At 51.8% G+C, this 27,993-nt stretch overlaps 4 protein-coding genes across 4 annotated transcripts; 2 read left to right on the top strand and 2 right to left on the bottom strand.

Annotated features, from left to right (window-relative positions):
- Positions 1 to 552: 552 nt before the first annotated feature.
- LOC309407307 (vitamin D3 hydroxylase-associated protein-like) lies at positions 553 to 11,532 on the top strand (the record flags this gene model as incomplete). The annotated part of the gene is made up of 15 exons (XM_082002793.1): positions 553 to 762; positions 2,112 to 2,225; positions 2,574 to 2,717; positions 3,703 to 3,836; positions 4,228 to 4,434; positions 4,909 to 4,949; positions 5,176 to 5,300; positions 5,937 to 6,062; positions 7,143 to 7,240; positions 7,403 to 7,502; positions 9,118 to 9,161; positions 9,648 to 9,687; positions 10,160 to 10,268; positions 10,606 to 10,751; positions 11,407 to 11,532. The coding sequence occupies 15 exons, from the start codon at positions 553 to 555 to the stop codon at positions 11,530 to 11,532; spliced, it is 1,764 nt and encodes a 587-aa protein (XP_081858919.1).
- A 1,178-nt stretch (positions 11,533 to 12,710) lies between these two features.
- NSUN4 (NOP2/Sun RNA methyltransferase 4) lies at positions 12,711 to 16,362 on the bottom strand (the record flags this gene model as incomplete). Its single annotated transcript, XM_082002713.1, has 6 exons — positions 12,711 to 12,984; positions 13,783 to 13,907; positions 14,576 to 14,730; positions 14,897 to 15,051; positions 15,213 to 15,643; positions 16,243 to 16,362. The coding sequence occupies 6 exons, from the start codon at positions 16,360 to 16,362 to the stop codon at positions 12,711 to 12,713; spliced, it is 1,260 nt and encodes a 419-aa protein (XP_081858839.1).
- Positions 16,363 to 17,294: 932 nt separating this feature from the next.
- UQCRH (ubiquinol-cytochrome c reductase hinge protein) lies at positions 17,295 to 18,829 on the bottom strand. The gene is made up of 4 exons (XM_082002666.1): positions 18,675 to 18,829; positions 18,550 to 18,573; positions 18,059 to 18,220; positions 17,295 to 17,560 (listed from the first exon to the last, which is right to left on the bottom strand). Exons 1-4 carry the CDS (start codon positions 18,714 to 18,716, stop codon positions 17,528 to 17,530), a joined length of 261 nt encoding a protein of 86 aa, XP_081858792.1. The 5' UTR covers positions 18,717 to 18,829; the 3' UTR covers positions 17,295 to 17,527.
- A 299-nt stretch (positions 18,830 to 19,128) lies between these two features.
- LRRC41 (leucine rich repeat containing 41) lies at positions 19,129 to 27,132 on the top strand (the record flags this gene model as incomplete). The annotated part of the gene is made up of 10 exons (XM_082002632.1): positions 19,129 to 19,231; positions 19,324 to 19,410; positions 19,906 to 19,976; positions 20,776 to 21,943; positions 22,367 to 22,612; positions 23,472 to 23,636; positions 23,982 to 24,080; positions 24,551 to 24,673; positions 25,581 to 25,656; positions 26,898 to 27,132. Exons 1-10 carry the CDS (start codon positions 19,144 to 19,146, stop codon positions 27,130 to 27,132), a joined length of 2,358 nt encoding a protein of 785 aa, XP_081858758.1. The 5' UTR covers positions 19,129 to 19,143.
- Between the last annotated feature and the right edge of the window lie 861 nt (positions 27,133 to 27,993).

The following is a 27,993-nucleotide window of genomic DNA, read 5'->3' as shown; positions in this document are numbered from 1 at the left end:
TGGTGCATGCAGACGTCAAGGCAGTGCTGAGCCCGATCCACCGGCCTCCTGAAGCAGCCTCTGGCCACCACGGGAGCAGCACAGGCTAAGGGATTTGGTGAGCGAGTGAGTACCCCACAGCTATTCATCCTCTCGTCATACCATTCCCCATGCCCGTGCAGGGAAATCTTGTGATTTCAAGCTGTTTTTTCCCCTTCTCCCATTGTCCTCTCAGGCTACGCAGGAAGTGGGAGAGCAGCTATTTCCTTGCCTCTTTTGTTCCGCTGATCCCACAGCCCTTCCTCCCCAGCAGAGAACTTCCCGCAGTCCAGAAAGCCCCTGTAAACCTGACGCCCCAAGGTTCACTGGCCAAACTTCACCTTTTCCATTTCCCAGTCAATCATTCTCCACTGAAGGCAGCTTTGCAGGGGTCAGCTTTGGACTTACAACCTATTTGCTGACCCGTGGCATTGGTGCTGCGAGGACAGACGGGTCTGGGGACGCGGGGAAAGTCTCCTGCTCCTGCCTTGCTTTTCTTTCTCGCTCCATCCCCGGAGACCAGAAGGCCACGTTATGATCCAGCAACAGCTGAGACAGGTCCTGCCAGAGCGGGAGGTCGATCCTTCTGCTGCCCTTGCCCTGCTCTGCGGCTCGGCGGCAGCCGTGGTGGTCTGGAAATGGCTGGGCAAAAGGCAGATCCAGAAGAAAATGGAAGAGGCTCGGAGGACCCGGGATGAGGGTTTGAAGAAAATGGCAAAGGCTGTGCAGCAGTTCAGGGAGCAGGTAACCCATCCTTCTCAGGGGTCTGAGTCCCTCCGGGGTGTCTGCTGATGTTGTTCTTCAGCTCCTCCTTCCAGCTCATGCCTCCATATCTTTTATAATGAGGAGTCCAGGGGAGATGTGCCAGCAGCCCTCAACAAGAGGAAATGCTGCCTTGGGAGGAAGGGAGATCACTGCTCTCGAGCTGGATGAGATGCTGTGGGAGTCTACAGCCAGGGAGACGTGAATTACTCACTGGGAAGAGGTTTTGGTCGACACAGGTGATGAAGCATTGGATCTTCATTGATCCACATCCCAGTTCTTTTGGGATCTAGAAATGTCTCTTACCTCTATGGGCCCAAGCGAGAAAGCCTTTTGCTCTTCCTAAGTCTAAGTTTACACATTCGTCCACACCCCTATATCTTTGTCACTAAAACCTGGCTTCTGGATGGCTCTCAGAGACTTTTCAAATCTTTCACTGGGGTTCCCAGCCCAGCAGGCTGCCCAGAAGATACTTGGCCTAACTTAACACTAATGAAGCACAGGGCATTCAGTGTCCCCTGGGAGCAACCAGGAGACGACATGGGGACGAATGAGGCAGGCACCCAGCCAGCATAGATGTGGCCCTGAATTCCTACTGCAACACTCATTTCTAACCACCTTTCCTTCCTGGCCCATTCACTTCTGAGTAGGTACTGGTTAAACCAGCTTATGTTTACACAAGTAACGTACCTGGAGATAAAGCAACCAGCTACAAATCTTTGCAACCTTTTTCTTAAATATATATTTCTATAAATATCATATAAAATCTTAAAAAAAAAAAAGCTGGTGGCACTTAGGACTGCCAGTCGTCTTCACCTGAGCAGACCTTACTCAGCTGTGAGTCCCTACTGACACCTTTGCAGTTTCCTGGGCTGGAGCTATTAGATGTTTGACCTCAGACTGGGCTGACTCACGGTGCCTGTACCCCTTCTGAGGGGTTAAGGGCCAGCCTGGGACTTGTGTGCAAGGACTTTGGTACATTCTGCCCAGGCTGGTGTTTGCTCAGCTGAGGATACTTCTTGGTCAGTGAGTAAGTCCTACAGTGCCAGGAGGAGGCTCTGATGTGAAGCGTTGCCTTGTCCTCTGCTGCAGCAGATGCATGCAGCTCTTCTACACCTTCAGAGACAGCTGGGCTCCTGTGTTTGCGTCGTGTTCATTACATCCAAACTCCGGATGAAACAGCAGCTCAAGGTCTGAACTCCCACATGCAGGTTCCACCTTTCCAGCAAGCTCTGTTGATAAAGTTGGCAAAACTTAAGAGACTTATCTCCTCTGAGGGAAAGGGCAACTGGAGCTGCTGTCCTGGCATCCCCTTCATCTTCCCCTTGCAGGTGCCTCATGTCCAGACGGATGCCGTCCTGTCCCTGCCGCTGCTGGAACTCACTGGGAAACTGCGGGAAGGGTCTCTGTCCCCCAGGACTGTCCTCTACACCTACTTAGAGAAGGTGAGTGCCTGTCCACAGTATGATGGGCATATCACTTACTTATGTTCTCCGTGCCATGGTGTGTGGGCTGGTGGCTGAGAAGACTTGTTGGAGCTGGTGATTATGACAAGTCTTTAATATAGCATATATCAAGAGAAACCTATGAAAAGGGAGGGATCTCTGTCTCCTTGGTCAGACCCATCACTGGACAGTCCTTTGAGATGGCTTGAGCTGGGGTGCTCTGGGGAGGGGGTTACCATTCACACCAAGCCACTAGCCCTTGTTTTGAAGGTCCAGGTAGCTACTGAATGCAGTTGTGTAACGATGCTGCTCTTAACTAACACCTATTCCTCCACGTGTCTGGCACAGGCCCTGGAAGTGACCCAGCAGACAAACTGCTTGCGACATTTTATCCCAGAGTGTGAGGAGCAGCTCCAGGACATACAACAGCAGAAGGAGAAAGGTCTGCTCTATGGCGTCCCTGTCAGCATCAAGGATCACATTGGCCACAAGGTGCTTCTCTTTGTGCCCGTGAAGTGTTCCATCATGAGCTGGGCTGGGTGGTGAAGTGGTGGGACACAGAGAATGGGAGAGGGCCTGATCCCTCCCTGCTTACACCACAGAAAGCCTGGCTGGGTCTGAGGCTGTGGCCCCACATCTCATGGCAGTTAAAAGCCTCCATCAGCAAAAAAGCAAGGGGTGAATAGTTACACACACAAATGATTTCTTCTCTGGTATGTGAGACAGCACAGGCTAGGCTACGTGGTTGTTTGGGCCATAACTCAGACTTCTACTCAGAGGTCTGCAGTATCAGGGATAAGAACATGGCTTAGCTTCTAGAAAGTCATTAGTAGCAGAAACCTTATCCTTGGACCCCTGTTGTGCTGTAGCCTGGCCACTGAGCCCCTTAGCCAAGAGCCTGTGCATGAGGCACACCAGGGACCCCCTCACAGACAAGCCCTGATGAGGATTGACCACACACTCCCGAGCTGAACTTGTTAGGCAGTCTCCTCCATGTTAACGTACCAATACAGTTAAGAAGGCTCTCAGCCCAAAGCAAGCCCCATACACCTAACAGAAAAAGGATCACGCTGTGTTTGCCTGGAGTGTATAGTCCCTCCCTGAACATCCACTGGTAGCCACTTGGACAGCAGGACACTGCATTTGATCTTGACGTAGTGCACCTATGGAGTTACATCTGGGTCAGGGGAGAGAAATAGCATGGAAAAGAGCAAGGAGAGCTTCACGAGAAGCCCTAGCGCTGTAAGTGCTTGGCAGCTCTCTGCCAAGGATGGAAGGAAAGGGAGTCCTCGGCTCTTCATGCAAGCGCTTGCAAGGGAGTGGGTTAGTACCCACCACCCACCAAAGGGGACACCAGATCATCCTTTGGTGATGATCTGCAGGGGAGATCATCAGGGGATGATGATGGGGACTGATCATCATCAGCCTGCAGGGGAACTGTGCTGACCATGTCCATTGTCACTTCTCCTCTCTGCAGGGACATCTGTCGACCTGTGGGCTTGTGCAATGCCTGGGCACGCCGGTGCAGGAGGACAGTGTCCTAGTCAAGGTTTTGAAGGGCCAGGGGGCCATCCCATTTGCAATGACCAACGTGCCGCAGTCCCTGTTCAAGTAACATACATCATTAGAAATCTTTCCTCTGGTTGTGCTCCTGAAGCTAAAACCCAGCCTGTAGGCCCAGGGACAGGGTCCTTCCTGTATCCTGAGACGTTGCCTGGATAGGTCCCTCTTCCATCAACTGCCAACAATCTCAGTTCAACTGAAAATAGCTTTCAGATAAGATTAAGAGGAAAATAAACCTACCACGACATAAGAGAAATCAAGTGCACTTGCGCATGGGAGGGAGAGTGGAGGCTCATGGAAATGAGCTGTGTCCCAAGGGATTCACAGAATGGAAGGATGGGGTTGGCTATGCCACATAAGCTCACTGTAAGGGACAGCCAACAAACTCAAGGCATTAGGCTGTTCCTGACAGCCTGCTTGCTGGTTTTCTTCTTCTCAGCTATGACTGCAGCAATCCCATCTTCGGCCAGACCTTCAACCCCTTCAACCACCAGAAGAGCCCCGGGGGCTCCTCAGGAGGGGAGGGAGCTCTGATCGCAGGGGGAGGCTCCATCCTGGGCATCGGCTCGGACATCGGTGGCAGCATCCGCCTGCCGTCCAGCTTCTGCGGGCTGTGCGGGCTCAAACCCACGGCCGAAAGGCTCAGGTAGGTGCTGGGTTCTGCCCTTCCCACCCAGCAAAGAGCCTGTCAAACCCAGCAGAAGGGGCAAGGTACTCAGTGAGTACTTGGGGGGGAAAAGAAAGGACAGTTTCTTAAAGGCTGGCTTGCTTTGCTCAAAACCCCTCCCAAGAGGCAGCATTGCTGGGTTTCATGGGGAAATGGCCATGTTTTTGTTGTAAATCTGGCCTGGAATTAAAAGGAAAAGGGGGCTCAAGTGGTTAAATAATGCCAAAATGGGACATTTTGGTTAAACCAAAACTAAGATGTGTTGGGGTTTGGTTTGGGTTTTTTTTTTTTCATTTTGACCAAAATTTTCTGTTTCACATTACACAAATGAAATACTTCTAATAATTTCCTTCTGGTTCAGGTCCTGAACTGAAGACCCCACTATGCTATTGAAATGTATTGGGAATATCTCACCATTACCAAAATGTCAATATACTTCTTCTTTTCCCACAGCCTGTCCGGAGCGAGTGCCCCAGTTAGTGGAATCCTGGCAGGTACATGAATTTTTAATTGCTTTTCTTATATGCTGTGAAGAGTCCTATGTCCTCCTGTAGGCCTGAGGAAAGCCTGAGACAACCAAGATCTGTCCAGAGTCCATCCAAAACATCCCACCTCATTGCCTGATCACCCCTTGCAGCCAACGTGGCCGTGCAGAGGGGTGGACCAGTGTATGGCGCACCCGTTTGCTTAATGTGGACATCTGCTCTCATCTCACTCCAGTTCCTTGTGCGCTGGGGCCGATGGCGAGGGACGTGGACAGCCTGGCCCTGTGCATGAAGGCGCTGCTCTGCCAGGAGATGTTCTGGCTGGACCCCACTGTGCCCCCCATCCCCTTTGATGAGGAGGTGAGTCCCTAAGACAGCAAGCACTGGTTCTTTTGAGGGTGCTGCACGCACAATGTATGCAGTCTTTAAGGGTCCAGTTATCTTTACAGTACTGGTTTCCAGTAACTTGTTAGCTGTCTTTAAGGGCACAATTCATAATTATGTGAAAAAAATAGGTTAATGAGTAGTTAACCTTTCTGCCTTCTCAGTTGGCATGTAGCTTATCAGATTGAGAGACCCCAGAAAAGCGTGGGGAGGAAGGCAACACCAGGAGCAAAAAACTGGAGATCTTTTGGGGAAAACAAGACAGAATCAGGAACTCCTGCGGCAAATCTCTTGACTGAGGGCATTTCGTTTGCCCCTGCAGCAAACAAACTTTAGGAGGTTTTTCGACCTCCATCAACCAGCAATGGTTGAATCTACTGGTCTTGAGTGGCTGTGCTGCATCTGGAGGGAGGGATGAAGGGGAAGCTGGAGGAAAAGATGGGGATGGACATTTGAGAAGGGTAACCTATGGAAACTATAAGCAGCAAACCAGAAAATTAGTTACTCCCTAACATCTGGAGCTTTTGTCCCCTTCTGCAGTGGGCTTCAGCGTGGGGGCAGCCCTACCCCCAGCAGGGTTGGAAATGCTTAGCTGGTGGCTCTTTGCTCCAGGTGTACTCCAGCTCCGCTCCTCTGCGCGTCGGGTACTACGACACAGACGGCTACTTCCCGCTGCCCCCCTGCATGCGGCGGGCGGTGCGGGAAACCAGGGAGGCTCTGCAGGCAGCCGGGCACCAGGTGAGCACAACCACCCCGCGCTCCCCTCCCCAGGGGGTCCCCAGCTTTGCTCCTTGCTGCTGAAATCACCCTTCAGAAACCAGGCGTTAACTCCCAAGCCCAGCTGTGGTATAAATGACCTACCAGAGGTATGAGATGAAGTTACTACAGCCACGTAACACAACGCAGACACACGCCTACCCAGGGTAGCAGTGCATCTCATGGGGAAACAGCACTAGCAATTAGCGAACTCGTACCTGCAAGGGGACAGGGGTGTAACGAATCCACCTCTGCTCTCCTGGTGGCTGTGCTCCACACCAGACAGCAGCATCCCTGAAGTGCTGCAATTGACCCTGGAAGGTTGCCCCGTCATTCTCTAGGTCTGTCCTTCCCCAGGAGGGCTCTGAGAGGCATTTTTCTCCTTCTTCCCCAGTGCCCATGGAGACCTCTGTCCTTCCTGGACCACTGAGGGAAAAGGGACAAGGGGCAGGGGATGGGAAATACCTTTCCATTCATCTAGACCTACCTGTGGAAACATACTAGTGGTGCTCTTCAAAGCAAAGTGAGTCCATGACTGAGAGATGTCAATTCTGCTGGGACAGGCAGGGAACTGGTGCAGTTTCTACAGAATCACAGAACCGTTAAGGCTGGAAAAGACCTTTAAGTCCAACCGTCAACCCAACACCAAGTCCATTAAACCATGTCCTAAAGTGCCACGTCTACATGTTTTTTGAACACTTCCAGTGATGGTGACTCCATCACCTCCCTGGGCAGCCTGTTCCAATGCTTGAGCATTCTCTCAGTAAATAAATTTTTCCTAATATCTAGTCTAAACCTACAGAAAGGTTTCTGTCTTGGGGACTGCCTGGAGCAGGATGCGGGATGAAACAGCTCTGGAGAGATCTCAGAGCTGAGCCAAACAGCCATCAAGGAGGAATAATCCCATGGGGACGTGCCTGGGCTGTAAAGGGTTGAACCATGACCTCTGTTGGCATGTGAAGCCCAGGGAGGTGCTGCACTGCCTGTGAAGTATATCCACAGTCAGGCCTTCGAAATCGTTCACATCCCCAAGCTTCCACATAATCTTGTGTTTTGGTGCAGCTGGTGCCCTTTTCTCCACCTCGGATCCACTATGTCATGACTGAACTGTTTTTGAAGACGTTTTTTGCGGATGGAGGCCGTGCTTGGTTGGACCTGTTGTAAGTAGGAGTCCTCTGGCAACACTTCCATTCCCACAGCCACGAGCACAACGCACAGGAAAAACAAGACCATCTCTCCCACCCCGAACAGGAGACACTTAGGTTTCTGAGAAAGGGCAAACAGTTTCTCTGGCATGATCCCCTTCTCTTGTCATCTCTCAGCACAGGAGATATCGTAGATCCAAGCTTGAAAGCACAGGTGAATTCCTGCAAGATCCCGAGGCTGGGGAAGAAGCTGCTGGCTCTGATTCTTAAACCTCTGGTGAGTCTCTGGCCTCAGGCTCAAAGCAGAGTGGTGTCAGCAAGGCCCTGAGATGCTTGAAAGCATGACGGTACCGAGAGACACCTTTGACTGGAAACACGGATTTCAGGCCAAGGCACATGCTATCGCTTTGGAAGGTCTTTTCTATACCCCTGCTGGGATTTATCCAGTGCAAAGGGGAATCATAGAATCGTTTCAGTTGGAAAAGACCTTTAAGATCATCAGCTCCAACCATTAACCTAGCACTGCCGAGTCCACCACTAAACCATGTTCTTAGCACCACAGCTACATCATTCCATCTGACCCTTTTTCCTCCTCCTTCTTCTTTTCTCTATTATGTCCTTCCTTCCATAAAAGTTTTCTCTTCTTCATTAGTGAGGTGTGTGTGTGAGGGTGTGCACATGTGTGGTGTGGTAAGCTGAGGACTGACGAAGGATGGAAGGCAGGGTGCCTGATCAAGGAGGAAGCAGCTGACCGGACAAACCCATGGCAAGCTCCTCCTGGAGTTTCAGTTGCGTGGGCTTTTTGTAGTTTACGCTAGGGAACACAGACTGTTTTTACTCAGGTGGACTGAAGATTGAGGTGCAGATTTTTGGAAAAGCTGTGTAAATCCTTGCAGAAAGGTTAGGACCAGGGAAGGTCCAGATGATGAAAGAACACCGCTCTTTTCTGAAATGCAAGAAACTGCTGAATTTGGCAACAGCGCTTTAAAGAGTCTCTACACAGAGGTTATGAATTGCAGCTTTATAAACTGAAAAGGAATTGGTAGATTTTTCAAGCAGGTAAGTCAGAAGCCACTTCTGACAGTCACCTTCTTCGGTGAATTTTATGTGTCTCTTCCCTGGGAGTGTCAGAGATTCTTAAAGAGAAATCTGCCACAGGTTTTCTTTAATTTTCAAACAAGATTTTTCCAAAATCTCATTTTTTTGTGGAGTTTCCAATGCCTCCCCAGGACCAGCCAAGAGCTGTAAAAGACTAATGCAGAGCCCACAGCAAGGGGTTCTTCAAATGCTAGACCTAGCAGTGCCCAGTTTCCTACAGACTCATGCACTGGGATCACTGCAGCATGCACAGGGACTCAAGGCTGAAGCTCTATCCCTGTGTCGGAGGCCTCCCAAAGAGCACATCTTCATGGGGACTCCCAGTGATTAATAAGGGCTGGCCTTTCACCAGCTGAGCATCCTTTTGTAGGGCTTCTCTCCTCCATCCTCCATTTTCTCTGCCTCTCTGTCCAGTTGGGTTGTTCTCAGCTGACAGGATCAAAAAGGTAGCAGTGAGCGGGATGCAATCAAAGTGCTTGTAGAGGTCTTGTTTCTGTGAGATGCTGAGCTAAAAAATGATTTATCAAAAATAATGAAAGGTGATGTGGTTCAAGTCAGCACATTCCTCTGTGAGCAGGAAATATTGGGCTATAAGAAACAAATTGGGAACCAACAACCAGAATTTGGAAGCAAAGTAAATTCAGAACCGTGAGGAGCATTTTTAATCATCGCCGTTCACCCTCAGTGCAGCATCCCCAGGGACGGAGGCAGGACAGCACCAGGGCTTTCCCAGGATGGCACAAGTTACTGCACCCCCATATCATGTCCCTAACAGGAACCTTTTGCCTTTCCAGTTTCCCCGTCTGGCTGACTATCTGAGTGCCTTGGGTGGGATGAGGTAAGATGGCATCGTCCCCAAGGATACCCGTGAAAATGAACCGTACCTTCTCTCCTCTAAGTGTCCGTGGCCAGGGTTGGGGGGACAACTGGGTTCACGACAGGCTCTGACCTGCTCTCTGCAGGGGCTGTCCCTCCATCCTGGGCACGGCTTCAGCCTTTAGGGACGCATCTCCCCAGTGTTTCACTGCCCCTAGTGTTATCCTGAAGGGACTGAGGGACTTGGATGGACAAGGTCATACAGGCAGCCTGTGGCAGAGACGAGTGCTAAATCCAGGCTCACAAGAGAAGCTTTCTTTCCACCACTTCCAGACATGTGTTGCTTAATTGCTTGGCCAAATGCCCCAGGAAACTTTAGACGAATTGTGAAAGATGTGTTGTTTTAAGTAATTGCTAAAATCACCGGGGCTTATCAGTGTGGAGGATTATTTAAGAGATTCTTCCTCCTCTTAAAGCCTAAAAATGTTGCTACCATTTCCACTTGCAGGTCAGTGAAGGAGATGTGGAATCATCACCATCAAATAGAGGTATGTTTTAAGGACTTTTCTCTCTGGCATCATGCTACAAGTTGAAGCTTTATGGCAAGTGCCAGCTCGGAGGGTCATTAGTTAGGAAAGGAGTTGTGCAGGGAGGTGCTGGGGAGGAGACAAGACGGTGGGAAAAGCACAAAAGCAAGATAGGAATGGGGTAGGTGGGCTTTCGGGTCACCACAGCCAGGACTTTATCAGTTGCCCACAGTGCTCATGCCCAAATGCCCACGTTCGGTGGTCCCAGCAGGTCAAAGGCTGTCCCTGGGAGTGGGGACAGCTAAAGAGGGACTGTACCAATTCCTGGCCGCGGTCTGGCTGCGTGCGGTGGAGGCAGACACTTACACGTGCCCCTGCCTCTTCCCTCGAGCACAGCTCTCTGCTCTGGCCTCCTTGGCCGTGCCAGAGCCTGGTGCTGAGATGCTCCAGGCGTGGACACGGCCTCCATGTCATCTCCCCTCTCCTCCCCAAGGCATACCGCACAGAGTTCATCGCCCGGTGGAGGGAACTCCGTCTGGATGTTGTACTGTGCCCTGTCCTGGGGCCTGCCTTCACCACGGGATACCCCGGGAAACTCCTCAGTAAGTGAGTTTGGGACCTTCCCGGGGTGGGGGCAGAGAACCACAGTGGTTGAGGCTGGACGGAAATGTCCACTACCGTGGAGCTTCACCACCCACTTAGGAAGGAAAAATAACTACCATAAAGCTGTCTGATCAGTTGGAGACAGATACATGGATGAAGTGATCAGATGGCAGTTGTTTCTTGCCGTAGAACTTGGACCTGCAGATGACCAGTCCTGTGCAATGTCTCCTCTCAGCAGCAGCTGGTTCTCAGGGCCTTCAATGAACACAAAATGTGTACATTTGAAGGAAGACAGGAGGCTGTGACTACCAGCATTCTCTCTTGTGCTTCTCTTAGCTGCCATCTCCTCCACAATGTTGTACAATGTCTTAAATTTCCCCGCTGGGGTTGTACCCGTCAGCACAGTGACAGAAGCTGATGAGGAAGAGCTAAAGCTTTACCAGGGATGCTGTGATGACCCCTGGGACCGGACGCTGAAACAGGTATGCAACATGGAAAGTGGTGGAGCAGAGACTGCTGGTGGATGTTCAAGTAATAGTTTCACTGAAATCAGTGGCTCCTAAATGTCTCCATCAACATGGGTACAGTGCAAAAAACCTCACCACTTCTTTATACGTCCCTTGCAAATCCCTTTTCTGCTAAGCACCAAAACCCATCAGTCACTAAGCTTTGGGGAGACCGGGGGAGCACCCTCAGGCTGGATTATAGGATGAAACCAGAAGGGAGCCATGCAGCAAGGCTGCTTTGACTAGGTCCTTGTGGCAGCCACAGCCCCCTGCACCCTCCTCCTGCTCCGTGACGCCTTGGCCAGGCGCAGGCTGTCAGGGGAGCGTGGGGCAGGAGTGAGGACGCTGAAGGAATAGCGATCTGGCTGCACGGCAGCTCAAAGCAGAGCTGGCTGGGGCGCGTGGGAGGGATGTCTTAAACACTTTGCCCAAGGTTTGGCAACCATTTCTACCACAAGAAGAGCAGGAGCCTTCCCTCTGCCCCGGCGTCCTAACGCTGCTTGAATGGCAGGGCTCAGCCCACGACCTCCCCGCTCTCCAGCGTGAGCCACGTGCCTGAACCAAGTTTCCAAAAGCTGCTGGAAGTCTGAGCCCCCCGAGTAACCCCTCGCTGCTTGTGTCCCCGCCGCAGGCTGTGGCGGGAGCCGCGGGGCTGCCCGTGGCCGTGCAGTGCGTGGCCTTGCCGTGGCGGGAGGAGCTGTGCCTCCGGTTGATGAAGGAGGTGGAGACCCTCAGCCGCGAGAAGAGCGCGGCGTAGCCTCCGGGGTCCCACGCCCGCAGGGCCAGAGGCGAGGCGAAAGGGACAGCGCTGCACGACTCCTCCTCCGCAATGGGAAGCGCAAAGACTTCAGCGAGGCGGGAAGGAGGAAGGAAAAGCCCTTTCCCGACCCCCGCTCCTTGCCAATAAGCACGGATCCTGTAAGGAGCCAAGATGCTATGCGGAGGGCAGGACTGGCTTAAGCTGGGTTCACACGATGGTACATCTGTGAACTGCACCTTCCTGGAAGGATGGACACGGATGGGGGTTCACCCCCATTTTCATCTGTGCTGCCTCTTGCGGAAGCAGGGCCATGCTGAGAGAAAAAGATTACAAAAACTGAATAGTGTTTTCTTGCTGGCACCGAAGTAACTTCATATGGATGTAACTATAGGCTGCCCTGTGAGGCATACAGCCATGTCTGCTCTCCCCATCACTGTATCTTGCTCACAAAAATAAAGATGTAGCTATTAAGCAGCTCTTACCATAAACCGCAGTAATCCTTCGCTGATGGCTGCAATTATACAAATGCAGAGTTATTGCTCAAAATCATACAAACACTTTCCCACTGGACATTAAATGGCACCCAGCATGGGAGTGTTCACACCTTCCCTCTCAACCCCAGCTTTCCTGTCGAACAGTCGCTGGCCTTTCCACCACCACATCTCAAGCATCCCAACCACATTTTCAACCTCACAGCAGGGCCATTCTTAGGAACCTCTTACTTCAGGACCTCAGGCTGCTCTTTCTGAAGGTAGGAGACAGACAGACACATGCAGCTCAATTATGCAGACGGTGAGATCTAGGACAGAAAGGTTGAGATCCCCAGATGGTGTTTGCTAACCCAAACCTGCTCATGTAGGATCAAAGCAGTCAGACAGGAGGGAGAGAGCAGCATCCACACAGGGCCATTTACCCTGTCCCGAGACAAATGGATAAATCGCTCCCTCTGATGTGACCGACCTCTCTTTTCCAGATTCAACACTTCTGTCTCAAACAGATAAAATACTCAGGAGACTCGACAGCAGGTCTTTCTCATTTATTCTCTATGTCTGCAGTAAAAAAGCAGACTTCCTTTGGGACATTTTAAAAAGAAAAATACAATGCAGTTTTGCTTTCCCTGGAAATCTGGGGTATATGATAGCCAGCATACATAGTCTCATAGTCTGTCATCCCTTCTACATCCGACGTAATTTGCAGAAATACATCGGTCCGAAGTTGGCTGTGAGGTGAGGCAGAACGAGCTCCCCCAGCCGGCAATCCAAGAAGAAGGAAAATGTGTCCTGGAAGAGCGTCTGAAAGTGGCTCAAGTCCTCAACGTGGATACTGATGTTAAACTGTGTTTCTGCAATTTCTACTGCTCTCTCGACCACATACTCATTCTGCAGCGGGGAGAGGGAGCATGTAGAATACACCACCTCTCCTCCCGGCTTGGTAGCGAGGATCCCAGCCCTGCAAGCAAGATGAACGCACACACCGTCACGGGAAGGAGAGGACTGTGTGGGACACCAGCACTCCCAGCCACCGAAATTGGGAAGCCTGCACGTAACTCACAGGAGGCAAGAGGCAAATCTCTGTGAACTCCACAGGCTCAGCAGCCTCACTGTGTCACTGCAGCCTGAGGACAGTTTTAGACCAGGGCCATCAAGTAGATGCTTAGATTGATAAAGTACTCACCATGGGAGAGATGCTATTTGAGAGTAGCTGGAAGGACTAATCCTGTACTCAACTCCAAGGGAATGGGGCAAGAGTACGTATAGGGGAAGAGGCTCTTGCAGTTCAAGCGCTGCCATGGGACTCTCTGATCTGTTTCCTTATTGCCCCAGCTTGCACTCAGCCCATCCAGCCTTCCCAGCGAAACGGGGTGATGAAGTGCCCCATGTCCTCCCATGTGCTGGGAGATGTGGACACTCCGGAATCCTCCAGGGCTGACTGCTGGGACCCAGAAGATCACCACACAAAAGAACACTATACAAAAGGACACCACCATCCTGTTCCTTAGACCTTCCTCCCTACCTCCTATGGCTACTGCTGGGTACAGGAAGGGCATTTGATCTGACTGAGAATATCTGCACTGTCTTACACTTACATGATTTGATGTGTTCAACTATTGCCATTCCACATAACTACACAAGGTTTCCACATTTCCCAGTCGGGGACCCATAGAGTAAGAAGAGGTTTCAGTGCTGGCCACGGAGAGCTGCTACCGTAACACAAACAGCACCAAAACACAGCATCAAGCTCACTCACATCAGCAGCTGCAGCTGCAGCATGGGCAACATCTGACGCTCCTTGGTTCGCCTCCTGTGGAAGATGTTGTTGTCCTGCTCCATGACAGAGTGCCTGTCCGTCGTGCAGGGCACATCCACCAGGACCTGCAGCACCAGAGGTCCTGCATCGGTCCTGGGCCCAGGTCAGGCTCAGCGAGTCTCCCGGAGCAGCCCACCCCTTGCCCAACCCCTCCACCCTTGCCACGCACTGAGCAGCTCTCGGTACCTTGCCTAGCTGATGCTGCCCGAGCGCGGGCGTGCACCCACGCTGAGCTCTAACTCGCCTGGCTGTTCTTGCAAACAGACACGGAAACGGTGGATAGCATCCCGCTCTCGCACGTGTCCTCGTTTAACGTTTCTACTCTGTGCGTCTTCCTGGCAGGCGTGACTGCAGCTCCGACGGCTGCAACCACGCGCGGCCAGAGCTCCTGCAGCGACGCCTCCCGCAGTAACAAACCCAGCTCCCGCGGCTGGACATGGCTGAGAAACAAGAATTATCTCATCTTCACATTTAACCCCTTGCAGGTGATGGATTAGGACAGGATTTTTAAGGGGTGTTACACAGGTGAACTCCAGATGCCCATATGCACCGGATCCTGCAGGAAGGGTGTAGCAGGAGAAACTACTACTCTGTATGCGGTTTAGTCTTCTTTCTCTGCATTTAAGGTTATGGAAAACTATACGATTATACTGTAGGACAAGCTGCTGTCTTCCTCTGAAACAGGAGGAAAGTGAACTAGATGGGTTTATCTTCACCGGTCCCCATCACCTACCTTATGGAAAGTGCCACCTTCCAGCTGCCCCCAGTCCCTTCCGTCGCAGGATGTGACACTCACAGTTTCCCTGATTTCCTTGGGAACGTAGCTGTGGAGAATCTGGTACAGCCTCTTTGTCCGGGAAATGGAGACATCGTTGGCTGCCAGATGCCCTTCAGAGGATAAAAGAGGCACACTGGGAATGTCACTCCTGCAAAAACACACCCGACTCCCAACTCTTGTAACCAGAAATGGTTAGCGGTCAGACGTTAATGGGCACAGCACACCCTTCCATCCCTGTTTTACACACGGGGACAAGGAACACCCACCTCCACTTACCACAAACCCCAGTCTGCAGCAGAGCCAGAGTCTTGCCACCCGGAGCCGCACAGAGGTCAAGGACAAAGTCACCCGGCTGCACGTTGAGCGCCAGGACGGGCAGGAGAGATGCTGCGTCCATGAGATAATAGTCGAAGAGACCCAGAGTGTCTGGCCTGGAAACCACCAGTTTGCACAGAAAAAGCAAACATGTGAGGGGAAAAGAAAACAGCAGCTGGAAGCAGGGATGGGGAGCACAGAAGCAGCGGGTGCTCACACACGGGCAGCCCCCAAGGCTCGCAATGACAGCGGGCGGTCTGTCCCCGGGGTGTCTCACCGTGCAGGGCGAAAGCGCGTGATGTCACCCCTGGGGAAGGTGTAACACTTGATGTTGGAGGTGACGGAGGCACGAAGCGGTGGTGACACCTCTGCCTGCGCAGTCATCCCTGCCTGCGCTGCTGTCCTGCCCTCGCCAGACCCCTCCTGGGACCCGCTTTCCCCTCTCCCCGCTTCCTCTGTGGCTGCGCCCCGCTGCAATCGCTGCGCCTTTTTGGGGGCTTCGGAAACAAAATCGGTGGCGTTCAGCAGCTCCAGCTCTTGGGCGACGTGGTCGACGAGCGAGAAGTTGTTGAGGAGGGCACCGTACTTCTGCTCGCAGAGCAGGCTGGCGCGCACAGACGGCCACAGGTCCTTCAGCTGCAGGCTGTAGCTCACATCGAAGTGGTGCAGCGCCAGCCGCGTGGGCGGGATGCGGGGGGCCGTGGCAGCCTTTGGGGGGGAAAAAGTATCAGAGATGGTAAAAGACAAAATACTTCAATATCCCAGTGCTCGCCCCCCCGCAGCCGCAACGTTTTTCCGGGAGAATCCAGCGCAGGGTTCTGTGCTGCCCAAAGTCCCTGGGGCCCTTCTGCAGCCCCAGAAAGGGACTGTGCCCCCGACACCCACGGGCTGGGAGTCCCCAGGGGAGAGTTCAGGACCGGGTGGTCATGCAAGGAGGGGGATGGCTGCCTACGGAGCAGCATTAACGGGGGTGCAGTGGGTGAGGGGGTGCTATGGGGTGCAATGAGAGGTGCAGCGAGATCAGAGGGCTGCAACTGCAATGTAATGGGGTAAAATGGGGAGGCGGAGGGGGCGCAACGCGGCATGGACCAGGGACAGAAGGGGCATAGGGAAGGTGGGATGGGGGAGAGGGGAAGGGGTGCGGCGGGGGCATAGTGCGAGCGCAACGGGGGCGGGGGAGACAGAAGGGAGGGGGCAGCGGCGGGGAAGGGGGGGCAGCGGGGAGCGGAGGGGTCGCAAGGCAGCGCCGGGGGGAAGGGGGTGCAGTGGGGGGCGGGCAGGGCAGCCCCGCGGCGGGACCCGCTCACCCACTTCTCCTTGTACCGGTGCCGGCGCGGCCCCGGCCCCAGCCCCGGCGGCGGCCCCCGCCGCAGCAGCAGCGCCGCCGCCGCCGCCGCCCGCCCGCCGCCACCGCCCAGCGCCGCCATCGCCGCCCGCCGCCGCCGCGGCGCCTTCCGGGGCGGGACCGGCGCCGGCAGCGGCAACCGCTCCGCCTCCCGCGCGAATAACCCTGCGTGGGCTCCCCAGGTGTGGGGAAGGAGCTGGGTTTGGGCGTCAGCGGCTGGAAAGGGTCCAGCAGCGAAACGGGCTTGGCGGCGGGAAAATACAAACACCCCAAAACTCCCAACATTTATGTGCTGCATTTACCCCAGTACAGCTCCGCTTCAGCCCGCTGGGCATTGAACTTGAAACCCGCCAGCAGCAGGGCTGCAGACTGCTGCGTTGATTTTCACCTACCGAATTTTAAAAGGTGGGGTTTTTTACCTTGAAGAATAGCTGAGAAAGGGTTTACTGCCCTGTGAAGCATCACTTTGCCTGCTACTAAACATCCTACTCGGAAGAAAACCAGGCAGAGCACGAACCTGACCCTTCTGCCGGTCAGCAGAAGGGCTTTAGCTCCCCCAGGTGATCCTTCACGCTCTGCTTGGGCTTTGAACAGGTGGAACCACCACCACATCTGTCCGCAGCCATGCGGTCAGGTGTTCTGGGCAAGAAAGCAAAGCTGGCCACAGCCAGGAGGCTCTTCCAGCTGCTGGCAGCAATAGGTGAGAATTCTCCCCCAAGGAGGGGAGAGACTTTTCTCTCCTAGAGAAGGGCCACTCCCTTTAGTTTAATTCAGTCAGAACTTACTACATGAACAATATTGGTATTGTGGGGCTTGGAAATAATCTTTGTGGCTCCAAGAGGCAAAATTCTTCCCCCTGGGATTGGGCTCCAGCCACTGCACATCATGGCTGCGCAGGGAGGACATTCCCACAAGTGAGGAAAAGTCTTCCCCCCTCAAACTGGGCTCTGACACCCACTGACTTCATCTTAACCCAGCAAAAGTCAGAAGCACAAGAACTAGGAAATAAACAGATAGTATTTCCATGGGAACTCTGGATGTTTAATATGGAAAATTACAGAACATTAACATGTTTTTTGTGTGGCTGCGTATCTTTCACAAGAACAGACGTAGCAACACGCTGACGCTCGGACGCTGCCAGGAAGCCATTTCATTTATACTTGGACAATGAACAGGCAGGAAGCAGCACCGTGATCCAGGAACCGCTGACACGGGCTGTGGAAGCAGATGGACAATTACGCCCGCCCTCACTTCAGGTTCTTAAAGAGTTTGTGAGCAACCTGAAAAGAAGAGACAAAACACTCGGTGACTTAGTTTAGGGCTGGAAATCACCAGGGTGTTACTACCTGCCTCTTGGGTTTCTGGGCCACTAACAGACACAGCCCCGCAGCCTGGCACTCCTCTCATTGTTTTGCAGCAAGTCATTCAAGAAAACTAGGAAGCTGAAATTTCTTACACAGTTTCAGTTCTGGTTAAAAAGGTTTAACTTTAAAATGGCAAGTACAACACCAAAACAGCAAAGTGTCATTTGCAGGGCAGAAACAATGTGTTTGACTTATTCCAGTGTTTAATAACCTACTGAATTCCAGCCGGGACTGTTGTAACACAGAGAAACCAAACACTAGACAAGAAAAAGCATCAAGGCTCACAGCTCTTCAGAGCTTACTGTGACTGAACAGCTACCACACCTCATGCTTGAACTGTCTGCATGCTGGGAAGCGCAGCTAAAAGCAGCTCTGCTCCCAACAGGGATGTCACATCCACGGGCGCTCACTTACGCAGTGGTCCCTGGCATGCAGGAAGTCAAAAAGCTCCTCTGTGCACTGCTCTTCTGTCTGGGACCTGGAGGACACCCGCGCGTCGCACAGCTCCAGCCGCTCCCGTGCCTTCACGCATTGCTCCGTCTGCTCGCAGTGCTCCCGGATCGTGGTTAAAGGATCCTGTAGACATGGGACGGCTGTGAGAACAGAGAGGCCCCGAAACGCCATTCTCCCCCGAGGCCCTTGCTTTAACAGGGAGCCATATATCCAGAACGAAGGCCGGATCCAAGCTGCCTCCGCGCTAAGCTTTGGATTGCCAGCACAGAGCAGTGACAGGGGCCCAGGCCCCTACGAGTTCGTTTACCAGTGCTGAAAGGCACCGGGCATCTACCCCTGGGAGCAACGAGTCTCTGCCGCAGCTACGGGCCTCCCCCGCCGCCGGCGAGGCCTGCCAGCTCCCTGGGCAGTAGCGGCCCAGCTGCACCCCGGCCCCACTCCCCAGGACTTACCACCAGCTCTTCCTCCTCCTCCTCCTGGGGAAAAAAAAACAAAGAAAGCACAGCCGTTACCGACCGGCCGGCCGGCCGCCCCCGTCCCGCGGGGCTCCGGCCCGGCCCGGCCCGGCTCCACTCACCTCGGGCTCCCCGGCGTGAACAACGCTGTCGCGCAACCCCATCACTCCGCTCCCGCCGCCCAGAAGGACTCGCCAGGGTCACCCACCGGAATTGCCGCGGCCCGACCCGGAAGCGGAAGCGCCCCCCGAGCGCTGGGGCCACTCCAGAGGGTGGTGCTTCAGGCCTGGGCGCTTCCCTTCCAAACATGGCAGCTGGCAGCGGCTGCGCCAGTGACCGCCTCGAGATGGCTACCGCGCCGTTCACGGCCGCCTTTTTGCCCTTCTTTCTGGGGATCGCAACACTGGAGCTGGTTCGGCTTGGCTGGCGCTGCCGGCCTGTCCGGCCCCGTCGCCGCTCGGCGCGACCTCCCCAACATGGCCGCCAGCTCACTCCTCCTCCCAAGATGGCGTTGGTGCGCGGGCCGTCGGGAGAGAGGGAAGGGTTGTCCCTTCCCAAGATGGCGGCGGCGCGGCGGCGCTGAGTGGGGCGATGGCGGCGGAGGGTCCGCGCAGCCTGTTCGCGCTGAGCGCGGCGGCGGTGAGCCGCAGCATTGGGGCTCTGGAGCGGGACGTCTGGGGTAAGGCGCCGGCGGCGACGGGGCGGGGCGGCGGGGCGCGGGTTCTGAGGCCTGCCCGCACCCTGCCGCCGTCTCCCTCTGGCTCTCCGCAGCGCTGCCCGGGCACCTCCTGCGGGGGCTCCTGCCGCTTCTCACCGTCTTCCGCCTCGAGCGGGCCGAGGGCGCCGCGCGGAGAGCAGGTGACACCGGCCGGGGCGGCGACAAACCCTTGGGGGTGCCCCCGGACGGGAGGGACAAGCCCCCCAAAATTGATGGGGTGGACAAACCCACACACCCACTTGAGGGAGGGGTGAGCCCCACACCGGGGGGGACCCCCAGCTGGAGAGAGGAACCAGCGCTGGAGGGACGAATCCCCCCCAGACTGGAAATGGGACCCCGGGCCGGGGACACACACCCCTGGAGCGCAGACCCTGCCCCGGGGCACGGATGCCCCTGCTGTAACTCGCTCCGCTCCTTTCAAGAACCAACAAAACCTGTCATTTTTTTTACTGGTGTCCCTTAAAGGATGGTGGTCTTCCCCTCGCTGCACAGCACCGTCCTTTTGCTGCAGGGGTCTGGGTCTGTGCCCCTCAGTGCTGCCCCTCCTCTACCCAGTGCCTCTGCAAGCTCCGGGGCAGGGCACTCAGACGATGAAAGGGGGTGAAAGCGCCCAGTTGATCATTTTTTTCCCCCAGGCCTCTCGACGCAGCCCATCTGGCGCAAGCTGTGGGACGACGTGATGAAAACCAGGCCGCCCAACGCGGAGGTGAGGAGATGCTGCCAGTGGGAGAAGGGGCACTATGCAGGTGCCCCGTTTCCGACATCTTCCATGAGGTTTCTTTTTGAAGCCTGCTGGCTGCCTCCAAGCAATTGCTGGCACTTGTTTATAAGCGTTCATAGAGCTCAGGACCAAGGCATGATCCTGGTATTACAGTAATTTTGGGAAACGGGGTTCATAAAAGGAACTGTAGTGTATAGTCACACCCTTCTACCCACAACAGTGAGTTTGCTGAAAGAATAAATCCTGTCTTTAGAGATGTCATTCTTAGGGAAACAGAGGATAAAAACAGTATCTTATATCATGCTTACACCTACACTGGCAAAAAAATGTGCTGATGTCTTAGAAAGCACTAGAAAAATACTTATAGAAGACAGTGGGTTTGGAAGAATGGTTTTACGTAGGAAATCTGAAACAATTCCATTGATTCAGCATTGCAAAAGAATTGTTAACAGACAATTAATCACAGCCTATAAATAGAGTCTGGGGAAGCAAATTCCTGATGATGTTGTTTTTAATAGGCAAAAACATGGCTTAGCTTCAAACCACTGAATATTTTTAAATTAGGCCAGAAGCAGGATGAAGAGAAAGCCATGAGAGTAAGTCATTTTTTCAACAAATACACTAAAGAAGGATGTTGAGAACTAGAAAGGTCATCTCAGTTGTACTGGCAGTAGGTTTTTTTGCACATCATGTTTACCAGGTTAGCAGATAGCAATAATTTAACTCAGAATGAGAAAAATTGTGGCTGACTTTTTGTTAACGTGGCCCTGTTGCTTAATTGCAGAGTATAACCTGTTGGAGGAAGAAGTTCCTTGAAACATTTTTCTCAAACGTTCTTCACGGTGTCTTGGATGTTTCCTCTGACTGGCGCCTCAATGACCATCACTTTTCGCCACTGCTCCATAGCTCCCCGCATGTTTCCCAGCTTACCCTCTGCAATATGCTGCAGGGCGCAGTGGAGCTCACTGCTGAGCACAACCAGAAAGTGCTTGAAAACCTGGCTAGCTCCCTGCGGATCCTGAAGTTCCAGCACCTTCTCTCCTCTGACCAGTCCATCAGGCATTCGCTGGTTTTACTTCTTCACCGGCTGATTCACCATGGCTCTGTCAGCCAGGTGTCCATGTATTCCTGGCCCGTTCCTGACACAGTTCTTCTCGTTCTTATTTTGAGCATGAGTGCTGGGTTTTGGCGCTCAGGAAATGCCCTCACATATCACGGCAGCCCGTGTGGCCTTTGCAGGGAGGAGGACAAAGCCCAAAGCCAGGAGTCAGCACAAGAGCGAGCAGAGAGGGGCCGTGACGATGAGAAGGAGTGGAGCAATGGTGAGAACCAGAAGGGATCCCCCAGGGCCCCGGAGGAGGCTGATGCAGAGGTCAGTGGATACGGGGCTGATGCTCACCTGAACTCTGTCCTCTCTGGACTGAGAAGTCCTCCTCTGCAAAACCAAGCATGCAGTGAGGCAAGCAGCAAGGTGCCCTGTGACCACACCAGCATTCGTGTAGGATCTTCGCCTCATTGCATCTCAGACCAGCTGTCCTGTTGCCCCAGTCGTCGAAAGACATGCAGACGGCTGAAATCTGCAGTAGGGAAGAAACGTCGCTGCCTCAGACGAAGCAGGGGACCATATACTGACCCAGAAGACCTGTATGATTTTGTTTTTACTGTTGCTAGAGAGGATAATTCAGGGTTACTCAACAAAAACAGCACCACAGAGGGAGAAAACACTGAGAACTGGACTAGTTCCTCCCTGGGATCTCCATGCACTGGCCATGCTGGCTGTAAGAAAAGAGGAGGATCTGCTGGGATCTTATCTCTGAAGGCTGCTCACCGCTTCCGAAGCGTGTCCACGCTGGAACTGTTCTCCATTCCTTTGACTGGGGAGACATGTCGGACTCTGAGTAACCTGCTGAGCTCCTGGGTGTCTTTAGAAAACTTGGTTCTGTCTTACAACGGTTAGTGGTGTGAACAGGTTGCTTCCTTCCAGACTTGGTCTAATGGTCTGACTTATTGCTCAGGTTTACCCTGATTTTATTTTTACTGTTATGGGCATTGTAAGAGTATTGGTACCCTATCTTGAGAATGGCATCGGTAGAGATGGTTACTGAGTGTGAGAACTTGTTACAGGGAGAAAATGGGGCCCTTCTGCACCAGAACAGCCCTCAGCCCTGTGCTTAAACGCCACCCAGAGAGGGCGAAGGGAAGAGCCAGATCTCCATCTCCCATATACACAGTCTAGCTTAAGAACGTGTGGATAAAGCAGGCTGTGAGTTTAGCCTTTGACTTAGGTTGCTTGGCTGTTGGTGCAGCTCCAGCTGCGTGTGCGTTGGTGTCTGTAGAGGCACAGCTAACACCTTTCTGTACAAATGCTATTCCAGGCCTGGGTGCTAACGTCTTCTGCATCCTCTCTGGGCTCCGGGCCCTCTCCCACCACTCAGACTGCCACCTCCGCGTGGTGCGTGTGAGCGACGTCTTCTCCCACATGCCCTGCATGGAGCTTGTTCGATGCATCCTGAGCGTCTTTCCCCAGCTCCACACACTCTCAGTCAGCTTCGACCTCAAAAACCAGCTGGAGGGGAACAGGCCAGAGGGGAATCCAAGCTGCAGTGAGGCAGAAATTCCAGGTAGGAAACAGATTCTGAGCGATCACCAGGATGTGGCAGGCAGATAGAGCTGTAAAAGCTTGGCACACCTTTATAGCCTCACTTTTCTGATTTAGATGGTGTTGCAGTTTGTCATTTCTAGTCTGTGACGTGCTCTGTGGAGCTTGAGTCTTGGACAAAGCATTTTATTGCTGTGTACCAACCTGCTGCAACATCAACTTTGTACAGGCCAGTCATAACCTGCTAGTGGTGACTGTCCATGCAGCCCACAGGGAGGGTGTTCCGCCAGAACTGTAAATTGGTTGGGAGTTTTGCTTTGTCTATCCTATTGACTGTGAGGCTCTAAGCCTTAGATGTACCCTTAAGCAGGAGGAAAGCATCTCTTCATCATCACAATACCACAGGTGATGGCAAAGCATGGCCCAAGCCTCTGGATTACAGTCTAGGAGCTATAGCAGTGTGTTCTCAGCTCACAGGTCTCTCATTGCCCTTATTAGCCCTTGAACGACCAGAAAAGCAGTAGACAAAGCCTGAGCGAGTATGGAGTGGGGTCAGTGAAGAGCTGTGCTCTGGGATGGCACTGACTGGTTTGTCCGTAAAGGGTGACCTGTTCTCAAGAGTTTCACTGCCAACACACAGTAGAAATTGGTGGTCCTGTGGTCTGGCAGGAGTCCTGAAATGAGCCGAAGTGATATATATTACCATAGGTCCAAGTTGCCGTAGAGCTCTGTGGGACAGGGTGTGTCACATAGGCACTTTCTACCAACTTAAATGATAGTTGTGTCAAGTACACGGACCTCTTGCTTGCTCTAGGACCTAGCTACGTTGAAGACAGGCACTCCAGATTAAGCTCTTTCATTGTTTTTTTTTCTTCCCTTAGAGAGCTGCCTGGAGCAGCTGGAGATCCGATTCCCCAGGGAACCTCTGCACACCACGTTCCTGCTGCCAGTGCTCAAGGCGTCAAAGTCCCTCCAGCAGTTGTCCCTTGACAGCGCCACGCTGCCCTGTTCTCAGGAGCTTGGGCTCCTTTTGGAGGCCCTCAAAGGTACTCTGCTAACCTGTAGGTAGCATCACTGTGACACACAGAGTAGCTTCCTTGCTGTGATCTTCCATCCTTTAGCATGAAGCCAACTTAGGCGGGTCCATTTCTTCAGTGTGGACATCCTGGAAAGTCTCCTGAGAAAAGGAAATGTCTGTCAGCCCTCCCACTTTCTGTGCTCAGCGTGTGAGTGATCCTGCACAGCAGGATGGTTCCTTTTTAATTACCCACAATCCAGCACAAATTATCCACAGTCCCACTCAGTTTCTGGGCATTAGCTGGTAGTTGGGTTGGGGTTTTTTTATCCCAAGGATGTACGGTACTTTACCTGAGGACTTGTTTTGCTTTTAGAGTGTAATCCAAATTTGAAGAAACTGAGCTTTCACGATATGAACCTGGCTGAACACCAGAAAGAAGTTCTGCTTTTGCTTCAGGATCCCATTCTGCAAGGTACAGCCAACTCCTGGGTGCTGTTGCTTGGAAGGATGCTGCAGGTGGCTGCTTTTTGCTGGCTGATGTTGGATGTGTAAAGTTTAGCCAAACGTCACTGCCCCAGGAGCAGATCTGTAGCTGTTGGCAGAGTGGGAATGCGTCTGCTTCTTTGTGCCAGCAGGGCAGAGAGAGGAGCAGCTGCAAAGCTGGCGTATGCTGCAGAGAAGAGTCCATAGCCTGGGCTATAAATTAGACTTTTAACCTGCAGAGGACATCAGCCTTTGACTGGGTCAGGTGACAAAGCCACTTCCCTGGGTGTAAACTCTGCTCTCTTCCTGCAACAAAGTGGTGGTGCTGCTGTATGCAATCCACTGCTGGGGAAGCTTTGTTCTTGCATATGGATTACATGCTGTCTGCAGGATGTAATTATGGAATAAAGAAGTGCAGAGGGAGTACTAACATGTACTGTCAATCCATTTCTTCCGTAGAAATCACATTTTCCTTCTGCCGGCTGTTTGAAAGCTCTACTACTGAGTTTTTGTTGGAAATAATCAATACAGTGAAAAGAAATTCATCTTTGAAGAGCCTCAGACTGCCTGGGAATCGCCTTGGTGCGTACAGTGAATGTTGCTATGGGGCCTTGACCTTAGACCAGCTCTCTTGGAGATAACTTCAGGGTTGGAATTAGGACCATTGCTAGCTGGTGACCTCAGTGTTGAACTTAACACATGCATGGACAGAGAGGATTTAGTTCACCAAATAAAGAGCATCGAGTTAATTTTTTAAAGGCAGAACTTCAGTTGTGTTCAGCAACGTACAGCCCAGGTGCTGTGCAGGCATTATGGTTGCTTTTCTCTGCAGCAAAAGCAAGTATCGGGGGACTCCAGATTTGACTGAATACTGATCTGCTTCAACTCTTTAACAGGCACAGATCCAGCAGCAGATGCATTGCCTCTCATTTACAGGTGCAGGTTTTGCCCAAGTGTAGGCATTTTGTGCCTTAAAAACTGTTGGCAGCTACTGGAGAGATGAGAACAAGTAAAGGAAGGGTTTGTGTCAAAGAAGTGGAACTGAATTTACAGAAATTATAGGCTTTTGGGATCACAGGCCAAGTAGAAATGTTTGAGGAATTAATTCCAGATAAATCCAGAATATTGTTTTCTATTATTTTAATTAAATGAAATGGGAAAGCTTAGGATCACCTGAAATACACATGATTTCTAAAGTCTGCGTTTAACCCTGTGCTTTTGGCTGTTTTTTAAAATATGCTGCGTATTGACTTCTCAAACAAAATCAGAACTTTTCTAGTGAAACAAACTGCCCTTTCAGCAAATCTTTCAATTGCCTTGAACACTGCTCTGGGGGATGAACTTGCTTTAGGCCACTGAAGGGGAGAGATGAGCCCTTTGTGCTGCATGCACATGCTTATAGCTCCTTTCTGCAATATTATCCCAGCCCTGTGGTCATTTAAATATTAAAGACAGTTCCCATCTAACACCTGCATTTCTCCCCTCTTAGGGAATCACAGGTTGGTTGCCCTTGCAGACATTTTCTCTGAAGATTCTTCCTCTTCTCTTTGCCAGCTGGATGTCAGGTATTCTGCTGTTCTACGTACACAGAATTTCTTCTTTTGGGAGGGCCAGAGCTGAACTGGGCTCAGATAGCAGGAGAAGCCAGACCATGGTTTTGTTCCTTCCTCAAGGGAATGTGTGCCCAAGAAAAGCTTAGAGAATGCTGCAGTGGACACATACCACCTCAGGGAACTCCAGCATCTCTGAGGCATCTCAGTGTCCCTTTTATGAATGAGTCAAGCTCCATCTTAAAAGCAGCTTTGGTTTGCTGCTCCCTTGGGAGGCTGCTGTAAACCCTTCCTACACTGTAGGTTAGAACTAACTCCCCTATGTACATTTATTCTTAGACATCAGTGTGAATAGTTGTGTTCCCACTGCTCCTGCATAGGAGGGGAATGCTGTCATTGCTCCTGTCAGATCTGTGAATGCCTCTGTGTTCCTTTCATTGTCTTTGGTCTTCAATCTTAACTGCTGTTCTCTTTTTGAGCCAGAATGACCATAAAGATAAATAGGCAGTAACCTTCATGAAGCACATGGAGGGGGGCATTTCTGCAGTACTAATGCCTGTTTTGCTTGATTTTCCTCCACCACTTTTTTAGATCCTAATGGCTCAGGTTGCTGCGAGTACACAGGCTTGACAACTTATTTAACCATGGCCACTCCTTCAGCAGCCTTGAACCCTGATGGTTACTGTGCCTCTCATAAGATTAAGTCCAGCATGCAACTTCGTATTTATTTACACATCCATGCAGGGGAACAGACCTTTTAATCTCCTAGAAACAGCAGGACCTGACACATGCTCTCCTGATTTTCTCAGACGGAAGAGATAAATGATCACTTACTGCTGAGGCTTGCACTGGGACCTGTAGGTTGGGCTAGGTCCCTTGGTCCAGGCAGTTGACAGCTGCCAAGAGACTGAAGTGCTCCTGGCACTGCTTAGCCAGAAGCTTGAGTCCAGCAACATTTTAAGACCTTACTACTCAAGTCAGTAGTAAGTAGGCCAGGATAATGAGTTTAACTTGTCAGTGGTTACCACCTTAGTTTTAAAAAGCTTTCAGCCTTTCATATTACTGTGCTTCAGTTTTAGTTTTGATGAAAAACAACAGACCACTCATACTTTGTATTGCTGAAGAAAGTTGTACTTTGCATTGAAGCATCCTCAAGTACCTGCACTGGCAGTTACTAGAAAGAACAGAAATTTAGACTGCTCAAATTATAGCCTAGACTCTTAATGACTTTTTTTTGTCCTCCTTTCCCTGGAAAGCTCAAATTGCATCAAACCTGATGGGCTCCTGGAGTTCACAAAGAAGCTGGAAGGCCACATCCAGCAGAGAGGGGGACAGATACAGTTCACACACCTCCGCCTCTTCCAAAATTGGCTGGACCAGGATGCTGAAACAGCTCAAGAAGCACTTCGGCGTCTCAAAGCCATGTGCAGTGTGGTCAATGACTCATGGGACTCCTCCCAGGCCTTTGCTGACTACATCAGTGTCATGTGATGGACACAGGAGCAGGAGAAAACCGATCAGCTTGAACTAAAGCGTTCAGTCCCAGGCCAATAAGATTTATTTCACAGCACAGGTGGGGTTTTCTTCCCCTGGTTCAGGCAGTATACAGTTGTGCTTGTCACTTCATTCATTTGAAAATGGGGTACCACAGTGAAGTGACACACAAGACCACATGGGTCAACAGCTGCATTTGCAGGTGATCTAATTCTACCATCTTCTTAGTTTGAATATTTTTAAGTGGAACGGGTATCAAGTGAGCTTCTGTGACTTCCTGCAGATCTTTAGACAAGCAGTTATTTCTTTCAGTGAGTGTTGTTACAACTTTCATGTTGTTTCAGCCAATGTCTCATCAATAACTATCTCCATAGTTGGAGAAACTCAAAAGCTATGTGGTGGTTGTCTTCCAGAACCAGCTCTAGGTGACCTCACTTTTGAAGAGGGGTATTAGAAAATATGACCTTGAGGTCCCTTCCAACTTCAACCATTCTGTGATCTGTGAAATAAGAACTCCTTCCTCCACTGCAAGGGAGTAGCAAACAAGCATAAAAGCCCACAGCCTTGACCTTTTACATTTGGAAAATTTTACTTTATAAAAAAAAAATTACATACAAAGTAGCCTGCTGTTTATTTGCAACCATTTATCAAGGTGTTTGGGACAAGAATTCTTCATGCCCCTCTCCAATGTGTGCAGTCATTTTACAGACATTTTGAACGGTTTTTGTTCTTTTATAACATTTTTATAATGAAAATATAATTAAGACCCATCATGTACCAAAGTGTGAGTTTTGTTACTGGCTTGTAAAGTGATTTAATTAAAACACTCTGCTAGACCAGGGGATCCTGCCCATGACA

The sequence above is a fragment of the Phaethon aethereus genome (assembly GCF_964289735.1).
Source record: "Phaethon aethereus genome assembly, chromosome: 8".
NCBI lineage: Eukaryota > Metazoa > Chordata > Aves > Phaethontiformes > Phaethontidae > Phaethon > Phaethon aethereus.
This window is presented reverse-complemented; position numbering and strand designations above follow the sequence as displayed.

Excerpts from the sequence above, each read along its gene's own strand:
- UQCRH (XM_082002666.1), bottom strand. The coding sequence starts at position 18,716 with ATGGGGTTGCGCGACAGCGTTGTTCACGCCGGGGAGCCCGAG. Across the intron at positions 18,574-18,674 it reads TTCACGCCGGGGAGCCCGAG|GAGGAGGAGGAGGAAGAGCT; the intron begins GTGAGTGGAGCC and ends TTTTTTCCCCAG. Across the intron at positions 17,561-18,058 it reads TGCATGCCAGGGACCACTGC|GTTGCTCACAAACTCTTTAA; the intron begins GTAAGTGAGCGC and ends TCTTCTTTTCAG.